The sequence below is a fragment of the Nelusetta ayraudi genome, unplaced genomic scaffold (assembly GCF_046127955.1).
Source record: "Nelusetta ayraudi isolate G7.1 ecotype Tasmania unplaced genomic scaffold, CSIRO-AGI_Nayr_v1 ptg000088l, whole genome shotgun sequence".
Classification (NCBI taxonomy): Eukaryota; Metazoa; Chordata; class Actinopteri; order Tetraodontiformes; family Monacanthidae; genus Nelusetta; species Nelusetta ayraudi.
The window spans coordinates 831,288-856,037 of NW_027466138.1; the positions used below are offsets into that span (position 1 = coordinate 831,288).

Genomic DNA, 24,750 nt, shown 5'->3' on the forward strand with positions numbered 1-24,750 from the left:
GTAGAGTGAAGATATTTGCCCTAAGGAGTTCAACCTGAGTCACACTGAGGACACACACTCTGCTTCAAGCTTTATTGACTCTGCGCTGACTAAAAGCACACAGGAAAAAAATGATCCAAACACAAAAACAGAGTTCACTGGACATAAAGTATCTTCACTGTCTGCTTTTGCGTTTATCCATCCTCCTTCAATGTTCACTAAGGCACGCCACTGTAATAAATAAAACATTAATAAATATGAAGCTGCTGGCCGAGTTAAAAAACGTATGAATATTTCTCGAATGAAATGTTTAATAACTAATATCAGCTGTCTGAGAGCTGGCTGGGTGTCCCACAGCATCAAAGTCCTGCTGCCAAGGTACAAAAAAAAAAACAACAACAACACAACAACAGCAAACTCACAAAATATTTCTGAAAGCACATTTGGAGCCATTTCTCAAGACCAACAGGCATAATTGTAACCGTCCATCCATTGTCTGTCAATAGTAAGAATATAGACAGACAGACAGTCAAATTCCTACTGCGTCCCAGTGAAACGATGCATTAATGCTTGCACAAAAACATAGAAATGATTGCAGACAGTGGTTGGCAAAAGGTCCAATTTGACTTTGTAACATCGTAATCCTCCCAATTGACCCTTCATTCAGTTCGCGTACGCAAAGATGAAGCCTAGAGCGAGCAAACCGTCCTGGGACGGCCACTTCCTGCCAGGGCATCGGACAAACAGAAACACGGAGGCACTCTGGAGAAGAAAAGCTCGAGAAACAAAGATAAGCAGTAAATGACAGATTTGCTTTCCTCCAGAGTGAATCGCGCTGGTATGCAGCATTTCAAATTCATTTGCTTTTCTATAAAACAATTGAGACAAATAATATAAAAGCCATTTTTTTTAAAATTGATCTGGTTTTTCATTTTAAAAAGATCCTATGAGAACAAGTATGGTTAATAAGAAACTAGGAGTGATGCATGTTATCAAGCTACTGAACACAAGTTCAAACAAACCGTAAAAAAAAATGAATGTAATAATAATTAAAAAAAAGTCTAAATAGGACTTAGTGTGACCTCTACTTGTGCTCTTCAAGGAGCAGCGCCGCTTGACACGATGCATAGACAGCTGGAGAGCCCCCCCCCGCCCCCGCCTCAACCTTCACTGCACTGCTGGACCTAGCACCTCTGGAGGAGCGTCCAGCAGCTGGAACATGTCGTCGATGACCTGCCACAGACAGTTGTCCAGTGGAAAGTCATTGTCCACCAGATTGACCAGGAAGTAGTTGTCGTGGATGTATTTGATGATCATGCGTGAGGGGGATTCTTCTTCGTAGAGTTTGGCCCACTGCTCGATCCACAAGGCGAAGGCCTCGTCCTGCAGGGGAAGAGATGGAGTCAGCGTGAGTCACTGCAACATGTAGGATGAGAGTAGAAACATGACTTTGTACAAGGTGAACACCAGCTCCATTCATTCGCAAATACAACCTGGTCAATAAAATGTTCAGCCATTTCTATTTATAGATTTCTGAAGAATGGAATTTATATAATAAATATCACAGAGACGTTTGCACCTCATAGTAAACGAACAGTGTGGCCGGGCTGTTGCTTGTCTACTTGGTCATGAATCTCCATAAAATTAAAAAATAAAAATAAAAATCATATAACATCATATTACTGGATGCCACCATTTGATTTAAAAGAAGTTCTAATATTAATCAATTAAACTGATTCTCGTCCAATCAGGAGCTTCACACCATTCAACGGAAACAACTGTAATTTTGCAACTTTACTTTGTCGAATTTTTTTTTTTTTTTAGAAATATTGCTCTTATTTTGCGAAAAACTGTTATGGGAAAGCAGCTGTAGATCACAGTGCACAATAACATAGTGGACACATGATGTAGTTTTATTACAGACTTATTAAAATGGGATGGAGGGGAAAAAAAACAAACCCTGACGTCGTTTTCCTCCTTGGAACCTTATTCAAAGAAAATCAGCACCGACAACAGAGAGGTGATGACGAGAATGGATTTGAACCCACCTTCCAGTACATGAAGCTGACTGGGTCCACCACGGTGGGCTGCACGATCTCCCTGCCAGGGAAGATGCCCCAGGTCACAGCGTTGGGCTGCATGTCTGGGGCGTTGGTCAGATTCCGACCCTGCAACCAGGAACGTTCACACAGTCAGAGGCTGGCAACACACACACACACACACGCACACGCACACGCACGCCGGTTCTGAATGACACCAACACTTACATGCACATTGACGATTTGGTAGTTGACCCGCGGCTCGTACTTTTTCAACACTTGAAGCAGCGCCGTCACATTTTCACTCGAGGTGAAGAATTCCAGATAGGCCTGGAAAAGGGACATTGGGAAAACTGTTGGAGTGCTGCTGGTCTTCAGGACCAGGATCATGGCTGCAACACTGACTAGAAGTATATAGAGTAAATGATAGTGGATGCAGGTGCAGTGCTAAAATTGATTTTCAGAGTCATTTCAATAAAGAGCTAAACACCGTGATGGTTCTGGATGGTTCTGGGTGGTTCTAAGCGCTTCTAAGAGCTAAACACCCTGGTGAGGCTGCAAAGACACTGATCTGGTTGCAACTGTGAGAGATATGAACTTCTCTTCATTTGATTCTTTGTCAAGTTTAAATCAAGTGAAAGATATTTTGTGTGCCTGCTTGCAAGGTTTGGCTCGTTGGAAGCATATCTTCCACTTGCAGGGGCTCGGGTTCACTCACATTACCAGTAGTAGTACCAGCAGTAGCAGTGGCAGATATCTAAAATATCCTTGCTGCAATACATCAGTTAAACACAAGCAGTGAGTTCACATTGTAATTTCAAATATATCTTTTTGGACAAACGGGTCCATGCGGCTTTGTTGAAGTTGAACTTGTTGTTTGTTTTATTACTGCTCAGAAATGTTTCTGGATTTATGGAGACTGCAAATGTTTTACGTGGTTGACTGAACATATGAAACGCTGCAGTAAACTCTTCTTTTGGAAGAGGTTCCAGCAGTGGAGACCAAGCAGGAAGTGAGCAGGGGGCAGGAAGTGACCTCGGCTGCAACTTTGCTTTGCTTCATTTTCCATTGACATTACAGTCAGTGTTTTCTCCATAATATCTCATGATAGATTGTTTCCTCCTATGAGGAGGCTCACCACAGCACTCCATCCATCTGCTGCTGCTCCGCTACCCCCCTCTGGCACACTGTACAACCCACTGTGGCCCCACCAGTCAAACTGTTTGGCCACCCTGGTCTAGAACCTCAGGCTGAGTAGAACATTGCACAAAGCCCCACTGTCATGGACAACAACCTTCACCTTTGGTAGTGGAACACGTTCTTGTGATGGGAATTAAAACGAAGCCTTGAGGAAGATATTTTGTTTGTATTCTAACTATTGGAGTTACTCCAATCATGGTTCCAGCTCTGGTTCTGACCTTCTGAAAGACGTAGCCTCCTCCGGGCCCCCAGCCAACTATTGGGTCCGAGGAGGGCTTGCCATTGATGTTGGGCTGTGAGTTGATGGTCAGGACTCCCCGTCTGTTGACTTTGTCCAGCTCGTCTTTCAGGAGGTTGGTTTCTGGAGCCAGAGGCTCATCGTTCCACGGCAAACACAACACCTGCCGCAAACATGGGACATTTGGCAGTGTGATGCAACGCCCTCCACCCGTCTCCTCCCTCCCCTCCCTCAGTTTCAATCAACGGCTTTCAGTGCACACATCAAGAGCTCTATTTCATTCATGATTCAGATTCCATCAGTTGGACCTCATGTACCTTGTGTCCTTTGCTGTTTGGTTGAGCCGTGATGTAACTGGTGAAAACCTCATAGACACTTTCTTCATTCATCAGCTCCTCTCCCCACATTTTCAACAGAGCATCTTTGGACGACTTGCTCTTCAAGTAGAAGAGGTAGTAGTCGTTGAGCTCGCCAAAAGCTGGAGATGCCGAGTTGCCCCTAAAGCAGCCAAACTGTTCAGGTTTCTGACAACATTCTGGATATAAAGTTATTTCACTTGACTAACAGCTACACATATCATCAGAGGGTGTGAAACTCTTCAAGCATGACTGTGCTCACCATCTGCCATTGGGGAACTCATCCCATTCCTGGGTTCTGTAAATGTAACTCTTGGGTCTTGATGCCCAGAAGATGGGTCGCACGTCTTCAACTTTGCGTTTGGGATGGGCGCTGACGGCCCAGGGAAGAGGTCGTCTGACAAACACAACACATCCACACACTCTGAGCATTTATATTCACAACAGAGAACAAAGACAGACTGGGAGCAGTATTGAATTACAGGGGTAAAGTTTGAGTTTGACTTTCTGTTCATAGCAATAGTCAAGTCTTTCCCCTCATTGGCTGTGCAAAAATCCATCAAATGGCTTCATGGGTCATGTGACAGCAATCCCCCTGCACCAGGCCCAGTCTGCCCAGTCACCGGTATGTGTGAGTGTGGTGGGTACTTGGCCGCTAGTCTTTGTTCGTCATTGATTGAGTTCGTTTCAGGACTGTGATGGCCAACAGCTCGAGCAACATTAAAATCAAGCATAAGAGTGGTGTCTAGAAGTATTCTGGGGGAAAACTCCTATCTTGAAAACCCTTCTTAGCTGAGCCCTTCTTAGCTAAAGCCTTCTTAGCTGAGCCCTTCTTAGCTGAGCCCTTCTTAGCTAAACCCTTCTTAGCTAAACCCTTCTTAGCTAAACCCTTCTTAGCTGAGCCCTTCTTAGCTGAGCCCTTCTTGCAAGTCTTAAATCAAAAGAAGGGTCAGATCTGGGAAACCCAGCCAAAGGTGTTGTGCTTGAGTTTGCAGTGCAGCAAGACACCTTGCCAGACAAGATAAAGGACAAAACAGTGGGAGGCTTATTCAATAATCATCATGACTTCATCAATCTGGATCACCAATCAGCAAGTCTGAATCAATCACAGCAGTAGCAGTGGCAGATATCTAAAATAGCCTTGCTGCAATACATCAGTTAAACACAAGCAGAGTTCACATTGTAATTTAAAATATTTCAGCCCTATATGAAGTTAATCATGAATAAACAAGTCCACGCGGATTTCTTGGAGTTGAACTTGTTGCACTGATTTTTCCATTTGCTTTTTGTTTTATCACTGCTAAGAAACGTTTATGGACAGAGACTGCAAATGTTTGACTTGGTAGATTGAACACATGAAACACTGCTGTAACCTTCTTTTTGAAGAGGTCACAACAGTGGGGACCAAGCAGGAAGTGAGCAGGACTGACCTGGGGTCCTCTATCCACAGGCCCAGCTGTCGAAGAACCTCAATGGTGGCAACTTCTCTATTGAGTGTGTAGAAATGAAGGCCTGGCACTTTGCCACTGTCCAGCAGAACTCGGCACATTTCCACCGCCTGTTGGATTCCATAGTTGCGGATGGCTGCGTCATTGTCTTTAATTGGTTCAATGACCTCTGTGATTTCCTCTGGAACTTCGAGTTTTGAAAGCTTTACAAGCTGTCGTAGGGATTGGTAACCCTGGAGAAAGAAAAACAACAAGTCATATTTAGCCCAGACTAGGACACAATATCAAATAATATGTTTAATAATAATAATAATAATAATAATAATAATAATAATGATAATATGAGAAATCTTGAAGAAAATAATTCAGCATTATATCCAAATGTGTCTTTTGCCATCTCTGTAATGTCCCTATGGTGTTTCAGGGTTAAGAACCCATCATCAAACATGTCTAAAAAGTGAAGTAATAAAGTATACCTTCCTTTGTGGAGAGTGAGGTGTTACCTGAATAGGGAAAATGCCTGGCAGAATGGGACACGTGATGCCAATCTCTCTGCAGTCGTCCAGGAACTTGAGGAAAGTGTCTGCCCTGAAAAACAGCTGTGTGATGATGAAGTCTGCTCCAGCATCCACCTTCTCCTTCAGGTGTCTGAGGTCCTGCTGGTAGCTCTCTGCTTCAGGGTGTCCCGTGGGATATCCTTGAAAAGCAGACACATCTCAACCTCCAGGATGATTTTATCACATAAAAGGAACCGGAGCAATGGAGGGGTACAAAAGATACCTGCGACACAGATGTCAAAGTAATCATCAAATTCAGAGCGGATATGCTTGACCAGGTCGACGGCGAAATTAAAGCCCTCTTCCTCTTCCTCCCAGTCCACTCCAACTGGGTCTGTTGGGACGGACAGACAGACAGACAGACAGACAGACAGTTAACAGTGTGGGGATCAAACCCCAGAGAGGCCCAGTCTACAGTATCTTACAGTCTCATGCAAATCACATATTATTTTCAGAATGAAGTTTTAAGCATTTTCTGCATGTTGGAACTGTTAAACTGTTAAATTTGGTCTTGGGTCCATAAAAAACTACCCAAAATTTACTGTTCTGCTTTCAGTACAAAAATCAAAAAAGGAGCTAAAAAAAAACAAACAAAAACACACACCCAAAAAAAAAAACAAGCAGAAAAAAGCAAACGTTTGACCGTCTGTTCATGACATTTGTGCCTTTTCTGACGAAGGCAAATGTTTCCATCAAAATATTTTGATTCAGGTCAGAAGCAAACATGACTGAGATAAAAGTAAGCAAACTACTTAGAAACTAAAACACATAGTGGACGTCATTCAACAAACAAGAAACCAAAGAGTAGCACGGTGACCTCTTTACTCCATATTTGCAGCCACGAAAATTTGTACAACGTTACTAGGACCACAACAATCTCGTACCTCCCCGCAGCGCCATTATATTCTTGAGGCCGAGGTGCTTTGCTTTGGCCAGGTAGCCAGTAATCTTGTCTTGGGTCTGGTTGCAGCAGGTCAAGTGGAGGACGCTCTCCAGGCCACAATAGTTGAGCGCCGTGCTGGCAATCATCATGGAGGAAGTCTCTTTGTCCGAGCCCGGGTCCCCTGCAGGGTGCCAGGTGATGTCGATGAACAGAGGGCCCCCAGATCCCATACGATCAAATCTTAAGGAGGTGAAATGTTTGAAATCAAACCTGCTCGTAGCGAGTCAAACATGCAAACGGATACAAACAAAACCAACAGAAAGAAAACCTGATGACTGATGACTGAATCCAAGTCTGACAGTAAGAGCCTCGTTTTAAAGTCTCTGCGTTAGCTGCCATTGATCCATGTTGGACGCATGACTTTGACACATGTATTCATTTTACACGATTGCCCTGAAATATCTTGAAACAGTCCAGAAAGTGCAGTCGAGTGTTTCGTACATTTCGGACGGCTTTAGAATAAAAAAAATAAAATAAAATAATAATAACTCCTTTCACAGAAACCTGGAGGTGAAGTGGACTTCGATGTCATACTCACAAAATAGGGTTATCAGAATATACACACAAACTTGCTTTTCATAGAGGTGAGTTAAAGAAAGTAACAGCAAATTTTCCTTTTGCTTCTGTTCAGCAGCAGCTGCACAGTAGCAAATCTTCCTCGTCACTCATTAACCAATTGGAGAATCGCCATGGCTTGGTGCGAAGTGTTTTTTCTTTCTTTTTTTCCCTTTTTTTTTTTTTTTTTTGCTTGAGTCAAGAGTTGCGCTCAGCTCACCCACCGCGAGATCAGGTTGACGGCGCCGCTGGCGGTGCGCGGAGGGAAGAACTCCAGCGAGAACCAGCGGTCACCAGACTCGCTTCTCTTGCGCATCTTCTCCCGCAGTCGATCCGTGCGGTCGGCGTCCAGCACCGGCGTGGAGGAGCGGGAGCTCTCCTTGGAGCTCTCCCCGCCGCTGCTGTTGCTGCCCCCGCTGGAGTCGCTCTTGCACGGCTGCAAGCTGCCGTCCCCACGTTGGACCTGGTTCACCATGATGGCGGATTGCGCTGAAAGAAAAGTGTGGGTGGCCGATGACATGGTTTCACGCGAGCGGCCACTGCCACCGCAACAAGACTCGCACCCCGACACCATCGTCGCGCGATGCTGCCGGGCACCGACACGCAACTTCACTGATGTTAACCTACGTTTCATTCCGCATGCTACACGCTTCCTGCCAACCTTTAATGACATCACTAGGTCGTGTTTTTCTTTTTAATGCTTAATAACTTATCACTTACACGAACGTACTAAAAGAAGAAGCACCCGTCTTCCGCACGCGGGAAAGTTTATGTTGTTCTACGTATTGTCTTTATGGACAGAATGAAAACTTTCAATGCACACACACACACACACACACACACACACACACACACACACACACACACACACACACACACACACACACACACACACACACACACACACACACACACACACACACACAGCAAAGCAACGCAACGCAAAGGCCTTTAATGCATCCATTATAAATGCACTACAAATACTAAACGAACTTTATGAAAAGTACGTAACAGGCAAAATTAAAAATACAATCTCCCTGATCGAAGCACTTCAGACCAAAACGAATGTCTTTGTGGAAACAAAGGGGAAAACACACATACACACAAACAAACAAACAAACAAACGCATCGCTATATGCAATTTAATACAGGAGTCATCCGAGGTCAAATATAAACCACAATCACCCACCTCCCCTCTGAGTCTGTCGCTGTGCCTGTATTCCCAGGCTGCTCGCTGGACCACAGAAAACATGAATGTGCGAAGCAAAGCAGCACGGCGAAACCGGAAAAGTGTCGGGTTTGTAGGCCAATCCCACGCCGTGCGATTGTCACGTGATGCAGGTTGGGGGGGTGTTTAAAAATCAAAATATGTAGGATCACAACCTCTTGCCTTTAAACGTATTTTCCCCACATTTCGAAGTGTTGTAAGCTAAGCGACAGGCTAACGTTCGGCTATCGACAGTTTGATCCATCGTGTGTACCTGATTAGTTCTGGCTGCTCGATTATGACTGGGGTATAGTGCAAATGCGCCTGCTCAATAAAAATAAAAATAAATGCATTGTGCGGTTGCTCTTTCTGAGCTGTACTCTCAAAAATTAATATTGTAGATATATCGACGTCAGATTTGGCGACGTATTCGCTTCCCCCCCGAGAAAGTAGTGACCCATAATTTTTGCGCTGAATTTTATTTATTTTTATTACGGCGGGTCGTAAAATCATTTATTTCAGAGAAACAACGCAGACGTGATTGCAGTCACACTTTGCACTTTGAGATCGTCAATACTAATTGACTGACTGAGAAAAAAACAAACAAACAACAACTAACTAGCTGTGAGTGAAGAAACGCCGAAGCCATGTATTCCTAATTTTGCCTCTTTTGCGACGCCATATGTGTGTAGTTTGAAGACCGTCAGAATTGTAACAACTAAAAAGATTTTAAATAAAATTCTACAACACAAGCATTGAAATCTTAATGATTTCAAAATACTGTTTATATAGAGCTCAAAAGCGACGGCCTATTATTTGTGTTAGCTTTTTTTTTTTTAATGAATATACTTTTTATTATTTTTTTTATTTTTTTTTACAACGCTGTTACCGCTCATTGTTAGAGCCCCCGCTTTCTAATAGGCCGTAAACATAACATGACACAACGGGAAAATGGCGTGCTGTGGAAACTGTTTTTGTTGTCAATGTTGCTGCAGGGAAGGCGAGACGCGGACACCCGAAGAACTGGTAAGTACAGAGAGCGTGTGACACGGCAGCGAAGCTCCGATATCTGTTTATTTTGGTGTGGATTTTTTTCCGTGAGATTTCCCCTCTGGAACCTTCTGAGCTTGGCTGTTTGCGCCACCCTATTGAATGACAGCCAGCCCCTATTGCTTTAGCCAAGCGAGCTAGAAAACCTTTAAATCCTCACACATGATGAAGCAAACTGTTTAGTTTTGAGTTTTGCTTATATTATTAACGCTTTGCCATTAAATGCCAACGTTTTTAGATGATGGATATTCTCTAGTGTCGTATTTTATAACACTTAAATACAATGTTGTCTTCCTCAGACCATCCTCGGAGAGTTTCGTGACGAAGAGGATGAGATTCTCCCCAGGAAAGACTATGAGGTGAGGAACATTTTAAAAGACATTTTGAAGGAGTTTTACCTGTGTTTTTCGTGTGCACTGGATACTGCTGCCGTGTTGCTGTGCTGCCGCTACTTGCAATCAAGGGCTTTCGACTCTTTTTTTTTTTTTGTAGAGTTTGGACTATGATCGATGCATCAATGAGCCCCATGTGGAGGTCATTGAGAAGATGGAAAACAAGGTAGGACTGTTTTCACTTGTTTTGATTTTTCACAGAGTTTGCAACGGTTTGCATATAATGTTAGTAGCAACGCCACCATAGCTTTGGCTGCGACAATTTTGGTAATTGTTCAAAAATGCACAACAAGCATCACACAGTTGTTTGTCTGCATAGGCAAAGTCCTAGTCTTGAATGAACATGCAGTCAAAAGAAAAACTAAGGGTCATCACATTTCTATACCTCATTTAGGAGACACCAGGCTAGTGTTGGTACACTGTACATTACGGCAGTCAATTTGAAGAAGCGTTAAAAATTTCAAGTTGTCTTTAAAATGCAAAGTCAGCTCAAAGAGGGGGAGGGGGGGTGGGGGGTGGGGGGGAGAGAGAGACGGGGAGGGGGGGGGGGGGGGCACATCCTGTTTTCCCTAGAGGGACAGAAACTATTGTGAAAGACGTCTACACTGACACAATCCTCAACAGAAGTAGCATGCTGTCTTACTAGTATATAATATATAATATAATGCTGCTAAGATGAAATGCTGACATATGCACAAAGCGGCAATCATCTTTGTTTATAAACTTGTGAACGTTTATCCGCATTAAAATCTAAGCTTGCATCTTGCGTCGGCGGTTGAATGATTTATTCAATGACCTGACATGATGTGATTCCCAATCTGGGACTTTTTTTTTTTCCCAACGGATCCTTTTATCATTTTTTATCTTTCACTGACAGACTGCCAGGAAGTACGAGGCAGTGCGGTGGCTGATGATGTTTGCCATTGGAGTGACAGTTGGTCTGGTAGGAGCATTTTAGATATCATGTCTTCACCACCACATTCTAATGCGGCTTGAAATCCCACATATAGGCTGGAGCGTCTTCTTGTAGTACAAACTGAGCTGAGCTGAGCTGAGCTGAGCCAACATGCCTGTGAAGGCAGTGTGTGATTGTGTTAGGCTGATGTTCAGAATTCAGGTTCGGCGTCAACAACTCTGCAACTGGCACTGTTTCAGCCGTGTTCACCGTTCCTAAAATGCGCTGGTTAACCTTGTCCTTAGCCTGCAGGAGGCGCTCTTTCCAACTCACTGTCTCACTGATTCATCATGAGTTCTCTGCAGCAGGCTGCTGTAGAACAGACCTTCTGGAGCAACTCCGGCCCAGATGAGCCTCAGGCAGTGTGTCAGAGGCTCGGCTTGGTTCTGATGACACTGACTGTTTCTGTCCCACCTCCTCCAGCTGGGCCTGTTTGTGGATTTCTTTGTACACCTCTTCACCAATATCAAGTTCTCTGTGGTTGGAGATTGTATCCTTTACATCCCTCTGAGAATCTTTGAAACTGGAGTAATATTCACCATCTTATATGTCGCTACTTACAGAACATAAGAATAAGAATGCCTTTATTTATCCCACATTGGGGATATTGGCACAGTTGTAGCCACATCGTTGGTTGCTGCTTGCTACTTCATGATGTACAGGTTACCCTGCCTTAGCTTGAAGCTCCCAGCTGTGGAGAAGTGCACTGAGAAGGGCTGCCTGCCTCTGACTCTACTGGAATTCCTGGCGTTTAACATGACGTTCATCTTTATTGCCAGTATGGTTGTGCTTATTGAGGTAAGGCTGCTCATGACATTGTCATTGTCATTGTGTCATCGTCACAACAAAATGAAAACCTTCCATGTTGGCTCAAGTGAAAATGTTATTGTGTGTCTTCTGTGTCCAGCCAGTTGCTGCAGGTTCAGGAATCCCTGAAATCAAATGTTACTTAAATGGGGTGAAAATTCCTGGGATCGTACGATTACGAACTTTCTTCTGCAAGACCACCGGAGTCCTGTTTGCAGTCGCTGGAGGTAAAGCACAGCAAGTTCACATGTAGATGTAGCGCTGTACGTACGTACGCACATACAGTTACCGCCCAGAATATTAGAATATCCTGAAAAGGTTGCTGTATTTCTGCAATTCAACTTAAAAGGTGAATGTGACATATTATATAAAGGAATAATATGCAAATCAATATATTTCAAGTTTTTATTTCTTTGCATTTTGCTGATCAGGTCTTGCAGCTTAAAAAAAAACCCTCAAATTTTATAATAATTTTCTGAGTTTGTGGGTTTGTGGTTTTAATAAGCTGAAAATCTTAATCAGCAAAGTTACAACAAGGAACTGCTTGAGATGTCAATTTGTATGGGATGGCTCAATAAAATGTGTTGCTTTCACCTTTTATGTTAAACTGCCAAAATAAAACAACTTTTACTTGATAGTCTAATTTTTCAGGTAGTACCTGTATATGTATAGACACACAAATATATATGTGTGTGTCTATACATACTTACAGTATATATATATATATGTATATATATATATATATATATATATATATATATATATATATATATATATATATGTATATATATATATGTGTGTGTGTGTGTGTGTGTGTGTGTGTGTGTGTGTGTGTGTGTGTGAATTATTTGTGCATGTTTAAGTGTGTGATATATGTTGATTGGTTTGTGTCTCCCAGGTCTGTTTGTTGGGAAGGAGGGTCCCATGATTCACAGTGGAGCCATTGTTGGAGCCGGTCTTCCTCAGGTACTTGCACTCATCCTCACCAAATGCTTCTCAAAGAAGTACTTTAGAAAATAGAACATTTTTATTTTAAATTTCATATTTTCCGTCTATCTATGTTCTTTCTTAACTTTGGTTCATTGATGATTTACAGATTGTTTTGCATGGTCACACATGTACATAGTTAAATATACATTTATGAGCCGTCTCTCTTTGACCTGTTCATTCACATCATCCTTTTTTCTTCTTTTTATTTTTACATCTTTTAGTTCCAGAGCATCACTTTCAAGAAGATCAAATTTGATTTCCCCTACTTTCGCAGTGACAGGTATGATTGTGGCAACACAAATATCCGAGATTGAAAGCAATGACGATGGTGCAGACACTGTTGTCGTGTGCTCTTCATGTACTTTAGGGACAAGCGGGATTTTGTGTCAGCGGGAGCTGCGGCTGGAGTAGCTGCTGCCTTCGGCGCACCTATAGGGGGCACTCTGTTCAGCCTGGAGGAGGGCTCCTCCTTCTGGAATCAAGCTCTGACCTGGAAAGTGGTGCGTCCGCTTTGATACGGTTGCACTGGGATTGAATGAGATTGACTGAATGATTTCTTTGCCCGTCACCTGCCTCCGCTGTCTGCTCCTTTCATCTCCGCTTCATTGGTGTTGTGCCGAACCATAACCATAAGTTACCTCAGGGCACTTGAAATGTTTGGTAGTTGTAAACCAGGCTCTCAGAGAACCGCTGTTCCCACCCAGAGTGAGTTAAGAGGTGACGGTGGCGAGGAAAATCTGCCCAATTAAAATCTCCACAAGGTCATCAACGGGTTCGTTAGTAATGAATAATAATAATCCATTCGTCTCCTACCACTTCAATAATAATAGTAATAATGATAATAATAATACATTTTATTTATAAAGCACTTTCAAAGTTCTCAAAGACACTTTACAAAAGAAGGTTAAGACATCAGAATAATAATTGCAGTTAAAAAAAATACTTAAAAATATACAAACAAATAAATCAAATGCGGATCAGAGTAAAATAAGTGAGATCAAGGAGGTTGGTAGTAGTGGTTGTAGTTAAAAACAATAAGTAAGTAATAACAGGTGAGTGACAGTAGGTGTGTGTAGGTGCAGTCTGGGGTCACAGAAGCGTCTACCACATTTATTAGTTTTCTCACTTCTCTCCCTGGAAGGGAAGAATGAGGCTCGTGAGTTTGACTGAGTGTGGGTGAGATATCAACCCGTCACCCTGCGTTGGTGTCGTGGCATGAAGAAGCTTCCACTGAGTGAGTAACTCTCTCCTTCTTCAGCTCTTCTGCTCCATGTCCGCCGCCTTCACCCTCAACTTCTTCCGCTCTGGAATCAATTTCAGCAAGTGGGGCTCCTTCCAACTGCCGGGCCTCCTCAACTTTGGAGAGTTCAAGGTAAAACTTTCATGTCATCGAGTTATTTTTTGTTGGTTAGTAAGTTGCTTGACTAGTTATAGTTCACATGGAGGCTTTACTGATGAAAGAATTCAGCCGTCAAACCTGCATTCCGGAAGACATTTGACGTATTTGAATGTATTCTACACAATTTACTGCACTATTATTCCCCTTTTTCAATCCAGCGGTTTGCAAAACTGTGTTGCTTCTCAATAGCAACCCTGAAGTCAAACAAGCAAGCAGCTTTGCACAGGGAAAACCAGCAGACTGGCATTGACTCCCCTGATGACAATAAGCTGCATGGCAGTGTTGCAAGTGTTGCCTGAGGTGCATATTATACATCTTATAGAGCAGACAGGGGGAGGGGGAGGGGCCAACTTTTTGAAGAAGACCTTTATTGATCCAACGCTGGGGAAATTTGCGTAATTACAGCAGCAAAAAGAAAAAAGCTAGAGTGCAAAAAGATCAAGAAATATATTAACTAAGGATATAGACAATAAACAGAAAAATAAAGAGCTATATATATATACATGAAACAGTTGAATTTACATGTGCAAAAGTGATACGTTTATAGCGCAGCCCAGTTTGACTGGTGCTTCTAGAGTGGGCCGAGGGGGGGGTAGTGGAGCAGCAGCGGAGCAGCAGCAGATGGATGGAGTGTTGTGGTGAGCCACCTCATAGGAGGAAACAATCTATCCTGGGATATCATGGAGAAAACATGTTGCTGTAATGTCAATGGAAAATGAAGCAAAGCAAAGTTGCAACCAAATCAGTGTCTTTGAAGCCCCACCAGGGTGTTTAGCTCTTAGAACCTCCCAGTACCATCCAGGACCTCCTAGAACCAGCAGGGTGTTTAGCTCTTTATTGAAATGACTCTGAAAACACTGCAAACGTGGAGGAAAAATAATATAATATTTCATAAATTTAACGGGCCAGATTAAAAATCTTCACAGGACACATATGGCGCCCGGGCCGTAGTTTGCCCTTGCCTGGTGTAGCGCATGGTTAATATCTCCTGATGCTACTGTCTGTGGACTATTGGTTGTTCTTGCGCTGCATTAATTGAACTCCATGGTGAACCTCCTTTCTCACCAGTGCCCAGACGGAGATAAGAACTGCCACCTGTGGACGGTGGTGGACTTGGCCTTTTTCATCATGATGGGAGTGGTGGGTGGACTCTTGGGGGCGCTCTTCAACTGCATGAACAAGTGCTTGGCCAAGTATCGCATCAAGCACATCCATCCTAAAGCCAAGTTCATCAGGTGATCACTTCACGCCATCACCTTTTACACACGGTCAACCTCTTCTTACAGCTTCTCTTCTTCCTTCAGTTTGATACACTCATGTTTCATATTTTCACTCAACGTTCTATTCAGTCCAGGTTGTCTTGAAAACATGTGTGTTACTCTAGCACTCTAGATGAGGTTTGAGAAGGTTGGCTTCGCCAGCCAGGAGTTCACTCACACTGTTGAAAGTCGTCTGTTTTTTTCTCTATTATCGGTAAAATATTTGGTGCACTTATGAATAGTTTCAATTAATAAAGTGAATTCCAACCTTAAACTTAAATATCACCTGGCATATTTCAGACTTGACACTGACTTCCTTTAATGCCTATAATTACACAAATGGATTCATTTGATTGCTCATTGGGCCCCCCCCCCCTTTATTCCAGAGTGCTTGAGAGTCTGCTGGTGACCATGGTAACCAGCATCGTGATATTTGCTGCTTCTATGCTGGGCGAGTGTCGGGACCTGTCACCTTCCTCCACCCACAACACCACCACCACGGTCAGTCTCCACCTCCCTCTGGCAGCTCTGCCAACCCTCACTGCGTCTGTGTCTGTCATTCTCTCAGCAAAGTCTCACACGGTCAGAACTCTGCATCATCTGACGAGCGGTGACCTTGAACGTTTGCAGATCTTAAACATATATGAATGAATCTTTTTGTTGTTTTTTTAAATCAGGCATCAATATTAATAATTGGGATGCTGGAAAGAAAAGGTTCCAACAGGATATGTTTGGTTGTCTCATGCGTGTTCCTGTTCTGGTGTCCTGTGCAGTGGTCCAACAGTGAGGACATCAACTCAACCCTCCGCCAGTTCTTCTGCACCAACAAGACCTACAATGACATGGCCACACTGTTCTTCAACCCACAGGAGGCTGCAATTCATCAGCTCTTCCACCAGGATGGTACACACACACACACACACACACACACACACACACACACACACACACACAAACCAGCAGTGGTTGGATTATCCAGTGAATACAGTGAGATGATGCAGCTTCAAGTTTCAGCTTCATTCAAAAGGTTTTTTTCACCTCCGCTGAAGCCATATTTACAATAGAATAGAATAGAATGGAATAGAATAGAATACTCTTATTAATCCCACGCTGGGGAAATTTGCATAATTACAGCAACAATATTTTGCAAAGAGAAGAACAAATACATTCATTAAAAAGAAATAAAGAAAAAAAATATTCATAGAGTAAGAAAGGAAAATAATTGAAGGTGTATGATGCACTTCTGCAGACCCAGACTCCAACCTTGTTACTTCTCACACGGCTCTGACCGGCCTGCTTGTTCTCTCTCCTCAGGAACCTTCAGCCCTGTGACTCTGTCGGTTTTCATGCTGCTCTACTTCCTGCTGGCGTGTTGGACCTACGGTGTCTCTGTCCCCAGTGGTCTGTTTGTGCCCTCGCTGCTGTGTGGGGCAGCGTTTGGACGTCTGGTGGCCAATATCCTCAAAGTGTAAGAGACTTCCTCCATTCTTCCTTTCTGTCCGGGCCTCCACTCAGTGCCCAGTGGTTGAGACTGAAACTAGGAGCTGCTCTGTGGCTCAGCTGCTAGAGCAGGGTCGTCCAATCATCCAAGAGGTTGGCGGTTTGAGTCCCGCCTCCAACTGTCTATGTGTCAAAGTGTCCTTGGGAAAGACACTGAACCCTAAATTGCCGATAGGTGCATTTACCTGGCGAGCAAAGAGTAAAACCTGACTGCAAGCCCACCATCAATGCAGTGCGAAGAGAAAAAAAACAGTCGTCACCAAAAGTTATTTAGGAGTAAGAATAAGAACGACTTTATTCAAATAAGATAAAATAAATAAAGTTAAAAAGAATTTGAAATTTGCAATATTTATTGCAGCGTTCGCAGTGCAAAGAGAAGAACTAAAGAAAAGGGAAAACAGAGAATTAAATAAAGAAATATTTCAATTTTCAATGTTTCAAAGCAGTGAGTTTTTTGTGTGTCAAGATTGAATAAATGTACGAATGAAAGCAGATTGTCGTCTCCACTGTGTTTGTGTCAGGAAACTGGGCATGGACGTGTACGCCGGGACCTACGCTCTGATTGGCGCGGCCGCCTTCCTCGGAGGTGTGGTCAGAATGACCATCAGTCTCACTGTCATCCTCATTGAGTCCACTAATGAGATCACATACGGACTCCCAATTATGATCACTTTAATGGTGTGCTTTGACTTTGGACAGTTTTCACCCCGCGAGCTCAGCCGCTAGTGGTTGCTTTTCTCCGCTGACTTGCTGACTCGGACGCCTCTGTCTTGCTTTTCCCGCTGTCTGGACGCCATCAGGTCGCCAAGTGGACCGGGGACTTTTTCAACAAGGGCATCTACGACATCCACATCCAGCTGAGAGGAGTGCCGCTGCTGGAGTGGGAGACACAAGTGGAAATGGACAAGTGAGACACACACACACACACACACACACACACACACAGACAGAGCCTTTCTCCTCCACCGCCTCCTCACTGAAATTAGACATTTATCTGTGTGTGTATATCATAATGTACCTGACGGCTCTTCACGGCATCTTTTCTGACCTGCGTCGCTCCAGGTTGACGGCCAGTGACATCATGGAGCCCAACCTGACCTACGTCTACCCTCACACCCGGGTCCAGTCTCTGGTCAGCATCCTGCGCACCACCGTCTACCACGCCTTCCCTGTGGTCACTGAGAACAGGCAGAACGAGCAGGACTTCATGAAGGGAAACATTCTGGTCAGCAACAACATCCACTACAAGGTGAGACCCTCCTCTGCCCTCTGTCCTGTCAACGTCTGCAGCAGCCCAGGTGGGTGGATGCTAATCAGTGTGCCAAATATTCTATATTTCACCTTTTTATCTGTGAAATTTGCACACTGATGGTAATGATATTGTAATGACAATGGTCATAGCATTAATAATTGAATGTTAAAAGGTCAGCATGTTATGGTTCTTTTCAACCCAAAATTACGAAAACTACGGAACCGCATTGCATTCACTGGATTAAATTTTTTTTAATAATAATTAGGCAGCTTATCTCATAATCATGAGGTGAGGATCCCTGAGGATCCCTGAGGATCTAGGACAGGGGTGTCAAACTCATTTTGGTTCACGGGCCACATAGAGGAAAATCTATTCCCAAGCGGGCCGGACCAGTCAAATCATGGCATGGTGATAATAACATAAAAATAACAACAACTTCCAGTTGTTTTCTTTGTTTTACTTTGTCCGTGTTCTTTGAGCACTCTGCACTCTGCATCAATGCTGCCAACTCCTCAGTAAGGAAAGTCGCTATTGGCTGTCCTGAAAGTCGCAAGAAGTCACCAAATGACGTCATCATCTAATTTGCGTAATTGACAATTTGCACTTGATTGCAACGTAATGACAACAGGAAAAGTCGCTAGATTTGTCGCGAGTTGCTTTTGACAAAAAAAAAAGTCGCTATGGGGAGAATAGCGACTTTTTGCCAAGTTGGCAACACTGCTCTGCATCAGCTTTGTCTGTTTCGACAGAGACGTTCTGGAGCAGTGAGGGTAGCCAATAGGAGGCGTGAGTGGATGTACTTGTGGTGATTTGCTCAGCCCCAGTATTGAGTTTGTTTGCGAAGCAGAAACGATATTGCGACACCAAGTGGACACATTTGGAACAGCACTTTCTCTCATTGAGAAATTGCAGTTTTTATATTTTTGCAAAATCATCTCGGGGGCCGGAAAGAAACCTGATCCGGCCCGCAGGCCATATGTTAGACACCCCTGATTCTAGGACTTGTAACAGGTGCTGTACAGTTTAGTTGTTCTCAGAACTGTGGACAAAGGGAACCTCTGTCATGTCGCAGGCCTGGACTGTGATGCAGTGGCCGTTGAGCAGACTTGAGTCTCTGCAGTTGAAAGGTGGCGCTCCAGTTTCTGTCTCCCTCGTTGCTAAGCCATCACTGTCACGCCGTCACCTCTAGAAAAGCAGCGTGATGTCTCGCGCTGGCGAGCAGCGGCGGCGCTGCCAGTCCATGAAGTCCTACCCGTCCAGCGAGCTGAGGAACGTCTGCGAGGCCCAGAGTGCCGCCGTGGAGCCGCCGGAGGAGGGGGAGGACCTGCTGCAGCAGATGCTGGAGAGGAGGTGGGACTCGCACTCGCACCCTCACACACACCAGTGCCTCAGTTGTCCAGCTCACTCAGGAGGTCCAGCGTGTCAAACTGTTGCCTTGATCGGTGGGTTTTTTTATATTGGTAAAAGCTGAACATGCACGGTGCATTTTAGATTGCAGCGCTCTGTCACTGAAGGAAGCTTGCCAGTGAACTACGGTGGCCTGCGCACCCAGACCAAGAGACCTGGTCCATCTTCGTTGGTTTATTTGAAGACAAACGTGCTGTCAGGCAGCTGGATTGTCCCCACCAGGCTTCCTTAGATGGCAGCTAACTGGCAACACCGGGACCCTGATTGATCTGTGGAGGTTCTGATGAGAAGAAAACCAAATGGCTTTTATTTTACTGTTTATTCATGTTTTTATGGGCAGTATATTAAGATTTTACCAATATGAAAATCCTAAGTCAAGACAAATATTTACACACTGGACCGTTAGCATGTTGTTGCCTAGCACTGGACCGTTAGCATGTTGCTGCCTAGCTTCAGATTAGCCCTCCTCACTTTTAGCTCTCTTGGTTTCTTCACGGACGTATGAGACAAACTGAAAAGACCTTTGCAATGTCCCACAGCCCCACAGAAGCAGGGCGAGGAAAACATTAAACACTCACTGGATGCACACGTCAGACCACTGACACTGACACTGGGAGCCTGCTGCCCCCTAGTGACTCTTTAACGCCACTGTTTTCATAAGCTGCGCAGTGTTGAGCAGCCGTCCAGAGGAAGGACTCAGCACCACGCTGCAGTGTTTGACTCTCAACCCCTCGTTGTGTTTGTGTTGCTGCTTGTTGCTGCTGCTGTGTGCGACTGCGGTGCAGACACGCCCCCTACCCCAACCTGTACCCGGACCAGTCTCCCAGCGAGGACTGGTCCATGGAGGAGCGCTTCAGGCCGCTCACCTTCCACGGCCTCATCCTGCGCTCGCAGCTCGTCAACCTGCTCATCAGAGGAGTCTGTTACTCCGAGAGCCAGTCGGTCAGCACACACGCACGCACGCACGCACGCACGCACTCACATACACACTACTAGACAGGAATATTGTGTGTGACAAAATGAAACATCTTTCAGCAGGTGTTAGTAGACTAATGTTGCTCCTTTTCCCCTCCTCCTCATCTTCCTCCTCGTCCTCGTCCTCCTCGTCTTCCTCCTCTTCCTCTTCCTCCTTCTCCTCTTCCTCCTCCTCTTCCTCCTTCTCCTCTTCCTCCTCCTCTTCCTCGTCCTCCTCTTCCTCTTCCTCCTCGTCCTTCTCTTCCTCTTCCTCCTCCTCCGCCTCCTCCTCCTCGTCTTCCTCCTTGTTTTCCTCCTCTTCCTCATCTTCCTCCTCCTGTTCCTCGTCCTCTTCCTCTTCCTCTTCCTACTCCTCTTCCTCCTCCTCCTCTTCCTCTTCCTCGTCCTCGTCCTCTTCCTCTTCCTCTTCCTCCTCTTCCTCTTCCTCCTCCTCTTCCCCCTCCTCCTCCTCCTCCTCCTGCAGAGCTCCAGTCAGCCTCGGCTGTCCTACGCTGAGATGACTGAAGATTACCCTCGGTACCCGGACATCCACGACCTGGACCTGACCCTGCTCAACCCCCGCATGATCGTGGTGCGGCCACAATGGCGTTCTCACGCAGGCCACTGGTCGTCTTTTCAAATGAAGATAACGCTGCAGATCAATGAGATTTTCCGTAAAGGCTCAAAGTGTTTTTTTTTTTTGCATTTGCAGGACGTCACCCCCTACATGAATCCGTGTCCCTACACGGTGTCACCCAACACCCGCATCTCTCAGGTCTTCAACCTGTTCAGGACCATGGGACTCAGGCACCTGCCGGTGGTCAACGCTGTGGGAGAAGTGAGAGCTGAGCGCCTCCTGCTGGCCTTCTAGGGACACAGAGATCCTTTATTGAAGGGAGCATGTGGCTGGTGGACAGACAGACAGACAGACAGACAGATTGTTGCTGGTCCTTCAACATCAAATTTTGATCATTGAAATGATTCTGTCTCAATACTTGTATACATTTTTTTTTTAACGTAAAAATACCTGTCTTATATTTATGACGTAATACCTCACGGTAGAAATGATTACAAAACTTTAAGACTTTTTCTCTCACTATGCAGACCCTGATGGCCCAGCCACTGTCTGCTCTGCTCCAAATAGTCTTTTCATATTTCCCATCATATTTCCCATCACATCCAGGACGTGTCAGGTCTGATGGGACTGTTGTCGTCTGTCGTGTCTTCCAGATTGTTGGAATAATCACGCGACACAACTTAACGCACGAGTACCTCATGGCCAAACTCCGACAGCACTACATCACCATCTGAATACCCACCGCCGCCCCCCCCGAGGTGTCCTGGCTCCTCCCACCTGCTGCTGGCTCCGCCCCCTGCACACCTGCATGTCATTACATTCCTAAATCACAATTAGAAGGATTCTAACGTGGGTTCCGGCGCCAGTAAGTATGATGACTGCTCACGTTTTGCTTTGCTTCCATCAACGAGCCGTTCGATTGGCCGAGCTCAGCGGCGCCGCTTTAAGGTGCTGACGCTTCTTTTTCTCTCCAATCAGTATTAAAACTAAAGTGAAGTAAAGTGAACTAAGGCAGAATGAAATGTATTGATGTATATTTTCCACTGATGGTTTTGCTGGTTTTTGATTGTGCTCTTTTCAAAATGTATTTTTTACACTGTCAAGTTTTTTTTAATTTTTTTTTTATTTTGAATGGCTTTGTGTAGTTGTTCTAATAAGGGGGGCGGATCCCTCGGCTGACCACTAGGCTTCTATTCCAGTTTTCTCTCGACAGTTTTTCCACATCCTGGACATTAAAACACTTCTTTGTGCTGCTTTTGTTCTGACATAACACAAAAACTACCTGACAATGTGACGATGACACTGGACTCACTTATTAACCCACCAGGCAAGATACGACCAAAATGAGTTCTAGTTTCTTTCTTTTTTTTTTCTTTTTTTTTTTAGAAATCGTTGATGTAAACTTTGCGTCGTTTCAAGGGGCATTTCAATATAAAGGTCAAAATACTGTAGGTGAGTTTTGTGTGATCATGTTGTGTTTTGGGAAATACAATTCCAAGCCTCGTGACAAAATATTAAAGCGGAGAGTCTGCATGACTGAGAAAAACTATCCAGCGCCCCCTGGATGTTCCCCCTTTTATTGCTTTTATACATGAAATCACTGCAAAGCCATTTGGCTTTTTAGTAAAATGTCTTTTTTTTTTTATAACGCATCATTCCAGTAAATTAAACACAAAGTAACGATAAACAGGTGTAAATATCCGCCCCCTTTTATATTAGAGCCAATAATGGATAATGGAAATTGGCTGAGTAAAGTTACCATGTCTGCACTGTAAAGTGACTGAGCTCCGTTGCTTAGTCACCTGCTGGTCCTTGAGGTTCGTCTGCTAGAAGTTATCCATGAAGGTGCAAAGCCGCTCCCTGTTCACACCTGAATCCCCAGCAGAGTTCTTGACTTGACCTGAGCTCCTGCATTGAGCGTACAAGTTGTTAAGTTTACGAATGGAGTTGTTAAATGGAACTTAAGAACTAGTTGAGTGCAGTACTTCGTAGGTGGAATCATTTATTTCACATTAAACATTTCAAGGAAATTTCAATCAGTTGACAGATTTGCTTTGTAAAAAAAAAAAAATCTGTACAATCTGAAATGTCATGAGGCATCAAAGACATAAAGCAGTTCAGTGGAAGCATGCAGGGAGATGAAAGCTGTGATGGAGTCTTGTGTGCCTCTGCTGCAGCCAAACACTCTGACCGGCTCTGTCTTCCTGCTCAAAGGCTTCCTTATACTTTGTTTGACTTTCCAAGAGTTTGCGAGGGCAAAACTGGACCAATAAATAAATGAATGGAACCGGCCAGGAGGTCAGAGGTGAGAACACAGACTTTGCTGGTGTTGTCATTAAGCTCAGAGTGCTACCTTTGACCCTTTCACCCCACGGGGGATCACTAACAACACACCTGCATCTCCCAGTAATAAAGTATCTGGTATCTTTGAGACATCCAACAAGGGATCGTGTCCACAACTTGTTGTTTTAACATTTCCCATTTCTGGCTGACTTGATGTGTTCACATGTGTGGACTATGAATGAATGAATGAATGAATGAGCATCAACATCCTCCCCACCATGGCTGAGGACACCTGGGATGGACCTCAGTCTGCGTCTTGTTTGTCTTTTGTCTTTTGTTTTTGTCACAACGGCACTTTTATTTCAGAGATGTGAGCATTGTACAATCTAGCAGCTACACCGTAGTTAGTTAGGGTTAACTACACCGTAGTTAGTTAGGGTTAACTACACCGTAGTTAGTTCTTCTTTCAAGTTTCATTCCAATATTAGAAAACAAATGCGGGATCATACTTTAAGTATTTTTTTTGCTTACGTTTCGTCATATAATTGTGAATTTCAATTGTTCTATTTTTGCTCCAAACAAAACAAATTGAGTTCAAAAATGTCCAATTTTCTCCACTGTTTTGTATAAAGTATGTTTACTTGATTTTTTGCCACTTATACGAGGACTAAAGCCTGCAGACTAGGTTCTACTGTATGTCAGACGTACAGAATAGCTGCATATACAGTGATGTATACAGTGATACATGCAATACTAGAACACCAAGTATCTCTCGTTTCTTTGTTGCTGCTTATGTTTTTATTTTATTTTATTTTAAGAATTGACTTCTTAGATGAGTTTATCCTCATGATTTGCTGCCTATGAAATGAAGGCGTGAACATGGAGCCTCTGTCTGCGCTGCAGCCGCCCCAACTTCCACTGATCTTTCTAACCGAGCTCGACCCGTCATCTAGAATGATTGACCCGGAGTGTCATCCACCCCTGCCCTGCCCTGCTCCGCTCCGCCTGCAGGGGAGATTTTACCACCAGTTGAAGTAACGAGTTGCAATAATTTGGCAGAAGCAACGTTGTTGTTTTTGTTTGTTTGTTTGTTTTTTAGATTGGATGATCTCAGAGCTGCTGAGGATCAATAATTGTGTTGTTTGTACGCAGTGAGGCAGGTGTGATGTGAGGGTGCAGCAGAGTGCAGCAGAGTGTCTGGTGCCTTCAAACAATAAATTATGTCGGTCAAACTCTGTGTGCTGTGTGTTTGTTGGGAAAAAGGTTTATGTGTAAAATATTTAGCACGCTTTTATTTTGGAAAATATATCGAATAGCCCGCGCAACTGTACTGCAATACTCAAGGTACCTGTTTATCACAGTGGAAATCCCCTCCATTCAAGTTCAGAATATTCTATTTTTTT

The 24,750-nt window shown here is 44.1% G+C and overlaps 2 protein-coding genes across 6 annotated transcripts; one reads left to right on the top strand and one right to left on the bottom strand.

Moving 5' to 3' along the window:
• Positions 1–58: 58 nt before the first annotated feature.
• On the bottom strand, positions 59–9,991 carry mthfr (methylenetetrahydrofolate reductase (NAD(P)H)). 3 transcript variants are annotated; one of them, XM_076045943.1, is made up of 12 exons: positions 9,971–9,991; positions 7,540–7,804; positions 6,702–6,940; positions 6,041–6,151; positions 5,764–5,957; positions 5,243–5,493; positions 4,075–4,209; positions 3,774–3,954; positions 3,437–3,619; positions 2,247–2,348; positions 2,028–2,147; positions 59–1,362 (listed from the first exon to the last, which is right to left on the bottom strand). In XM_076045943.1, exons 2-12 carry the CDS (start codon positions 7,788–7,790, stop codon positions 1,147–1,149), a joined length of 1,983 nt encoding a protein of 660 aa, XP_075902058.1. In that variant the 5' UTR covers positions 7,791–7,804; positions 9,971–9,991; the 3' UTR covers positions 59–1,146. The 3 variants fall into 3 exon arrangements, with proteins under 3 accessions (XP_075902058.1, XP_075902057.1, XP_075902059.1); XM_076045942.1 differs by lacking the exon at positions 9,971–9,991 and adding an exon at positions 8,505–8,579; XM_076045944.1 differs by lacking the exon at positions 9,971–9,991 and having other exon boundaries at positions 6,702–6,881; positions 7,540–7,680.
• clcn6 (chloride channel 6) lies at positions 8,700–24,750 on the top strand. Of its 3 annotated transcripts, XM_076045939.1 has the most exons (24): positions 8,700–8,788; positions 9,518–9,548; positions 9,872–9,931; positions 10,065–10,130; positions 10,842–10,907; positions 11,343–11,409; positions 11,611–11,717; positions 11,827–11,953; positions 12,625–12,692; positions 12,938–12,996; positions 13,084–13,216; positions 13,975–14,088; positions 15,184–15,350; positions 15,761–15,881; positions 16,157–16,277; positions 16,689–16,842; positions 17,396–17,552; positions 17,675–17,781; positions 17,937–18,123; positions 19,316–19,476; positions 20,319–20,475; positions 20,972–21,079; positions 21,200–21,325; positions 21,718–24,750. In XM_076045939.1, the coding sequence occupies exons 4-24, from the start codon at positions 10,119–10,121 to the stop codon at positions 21,796–21,798; spliced, it is 2,400 nt and encodes a 799-aa protein (XP_075902054.1). In that variant the 5' UTR covers positions 8,700–8,788; positions 9,518–9,548; positions 9,872–9,931; positions 10,065–10,118; the 3' UTR covers positions 21,799–24,750. The 3 variants fall into 3 exon arrangements, with proteins under 3 accessions (XP_075902054.1, XP_075902055.1, XP_075902053.1); XM_076045938.1 differs by lacking the exon at positions 8,700–8,788 and having other exon boundaries at positions 9,393–9,548; XM_076045940.1 differs by lacking the exons at positions 8,700–8,788; positions 20,319–20,475; positions 20,972–21,079; positions 21,200–21,325; positions 21,718–24,750 and adding an exon at positions 19,618–20,246 and having other exon boundaries at positions 9,387–9,548.

Coding starts and splice junctions, on each gene's coding strand:
- clcn6 (XM_076045938.1), top strand. CDS start 9,474: ATGGCGTGCTGTGGAAACTGTTTTTGTTGTCAATGTTGCTGCAGGGAA. Junction 14,089..15,183: donor TCAACTTTGGAGAGTTCAAG/GTAAAACTTTCA, acceptor CTTTCTCACCAG/TGCCCAGACGGAGATAAGAA. Junction 21,080..21,199: donor TCAACCCCCGCATGATCGTG/GTGCGGCCACAA, acceptor TTGCATTTGCAG/GACGTCACCCCCTACATGAA.
- mthfr (XM_076045943.1), bottom strand. CDS start 7,790: ATGGTGAACCAGGTCCAACGTGGGGACGGCAGCTTGCAGCCGTGCAAG. Junction 5,958..6,040: donor CTTTGACATCTGTGTCGCAG/GTATCTTTTGTA, acceptor CTGCTTTTCAAG/GATATCCCACGGGACACCCT. Junction 2,148..2,246: donor ACCAAATCGTCAATGTGCAT/GTAAGTGTTGGT, acceptor TCCTGGTTGCAG/GGTCGGAATCTGACCAACGC.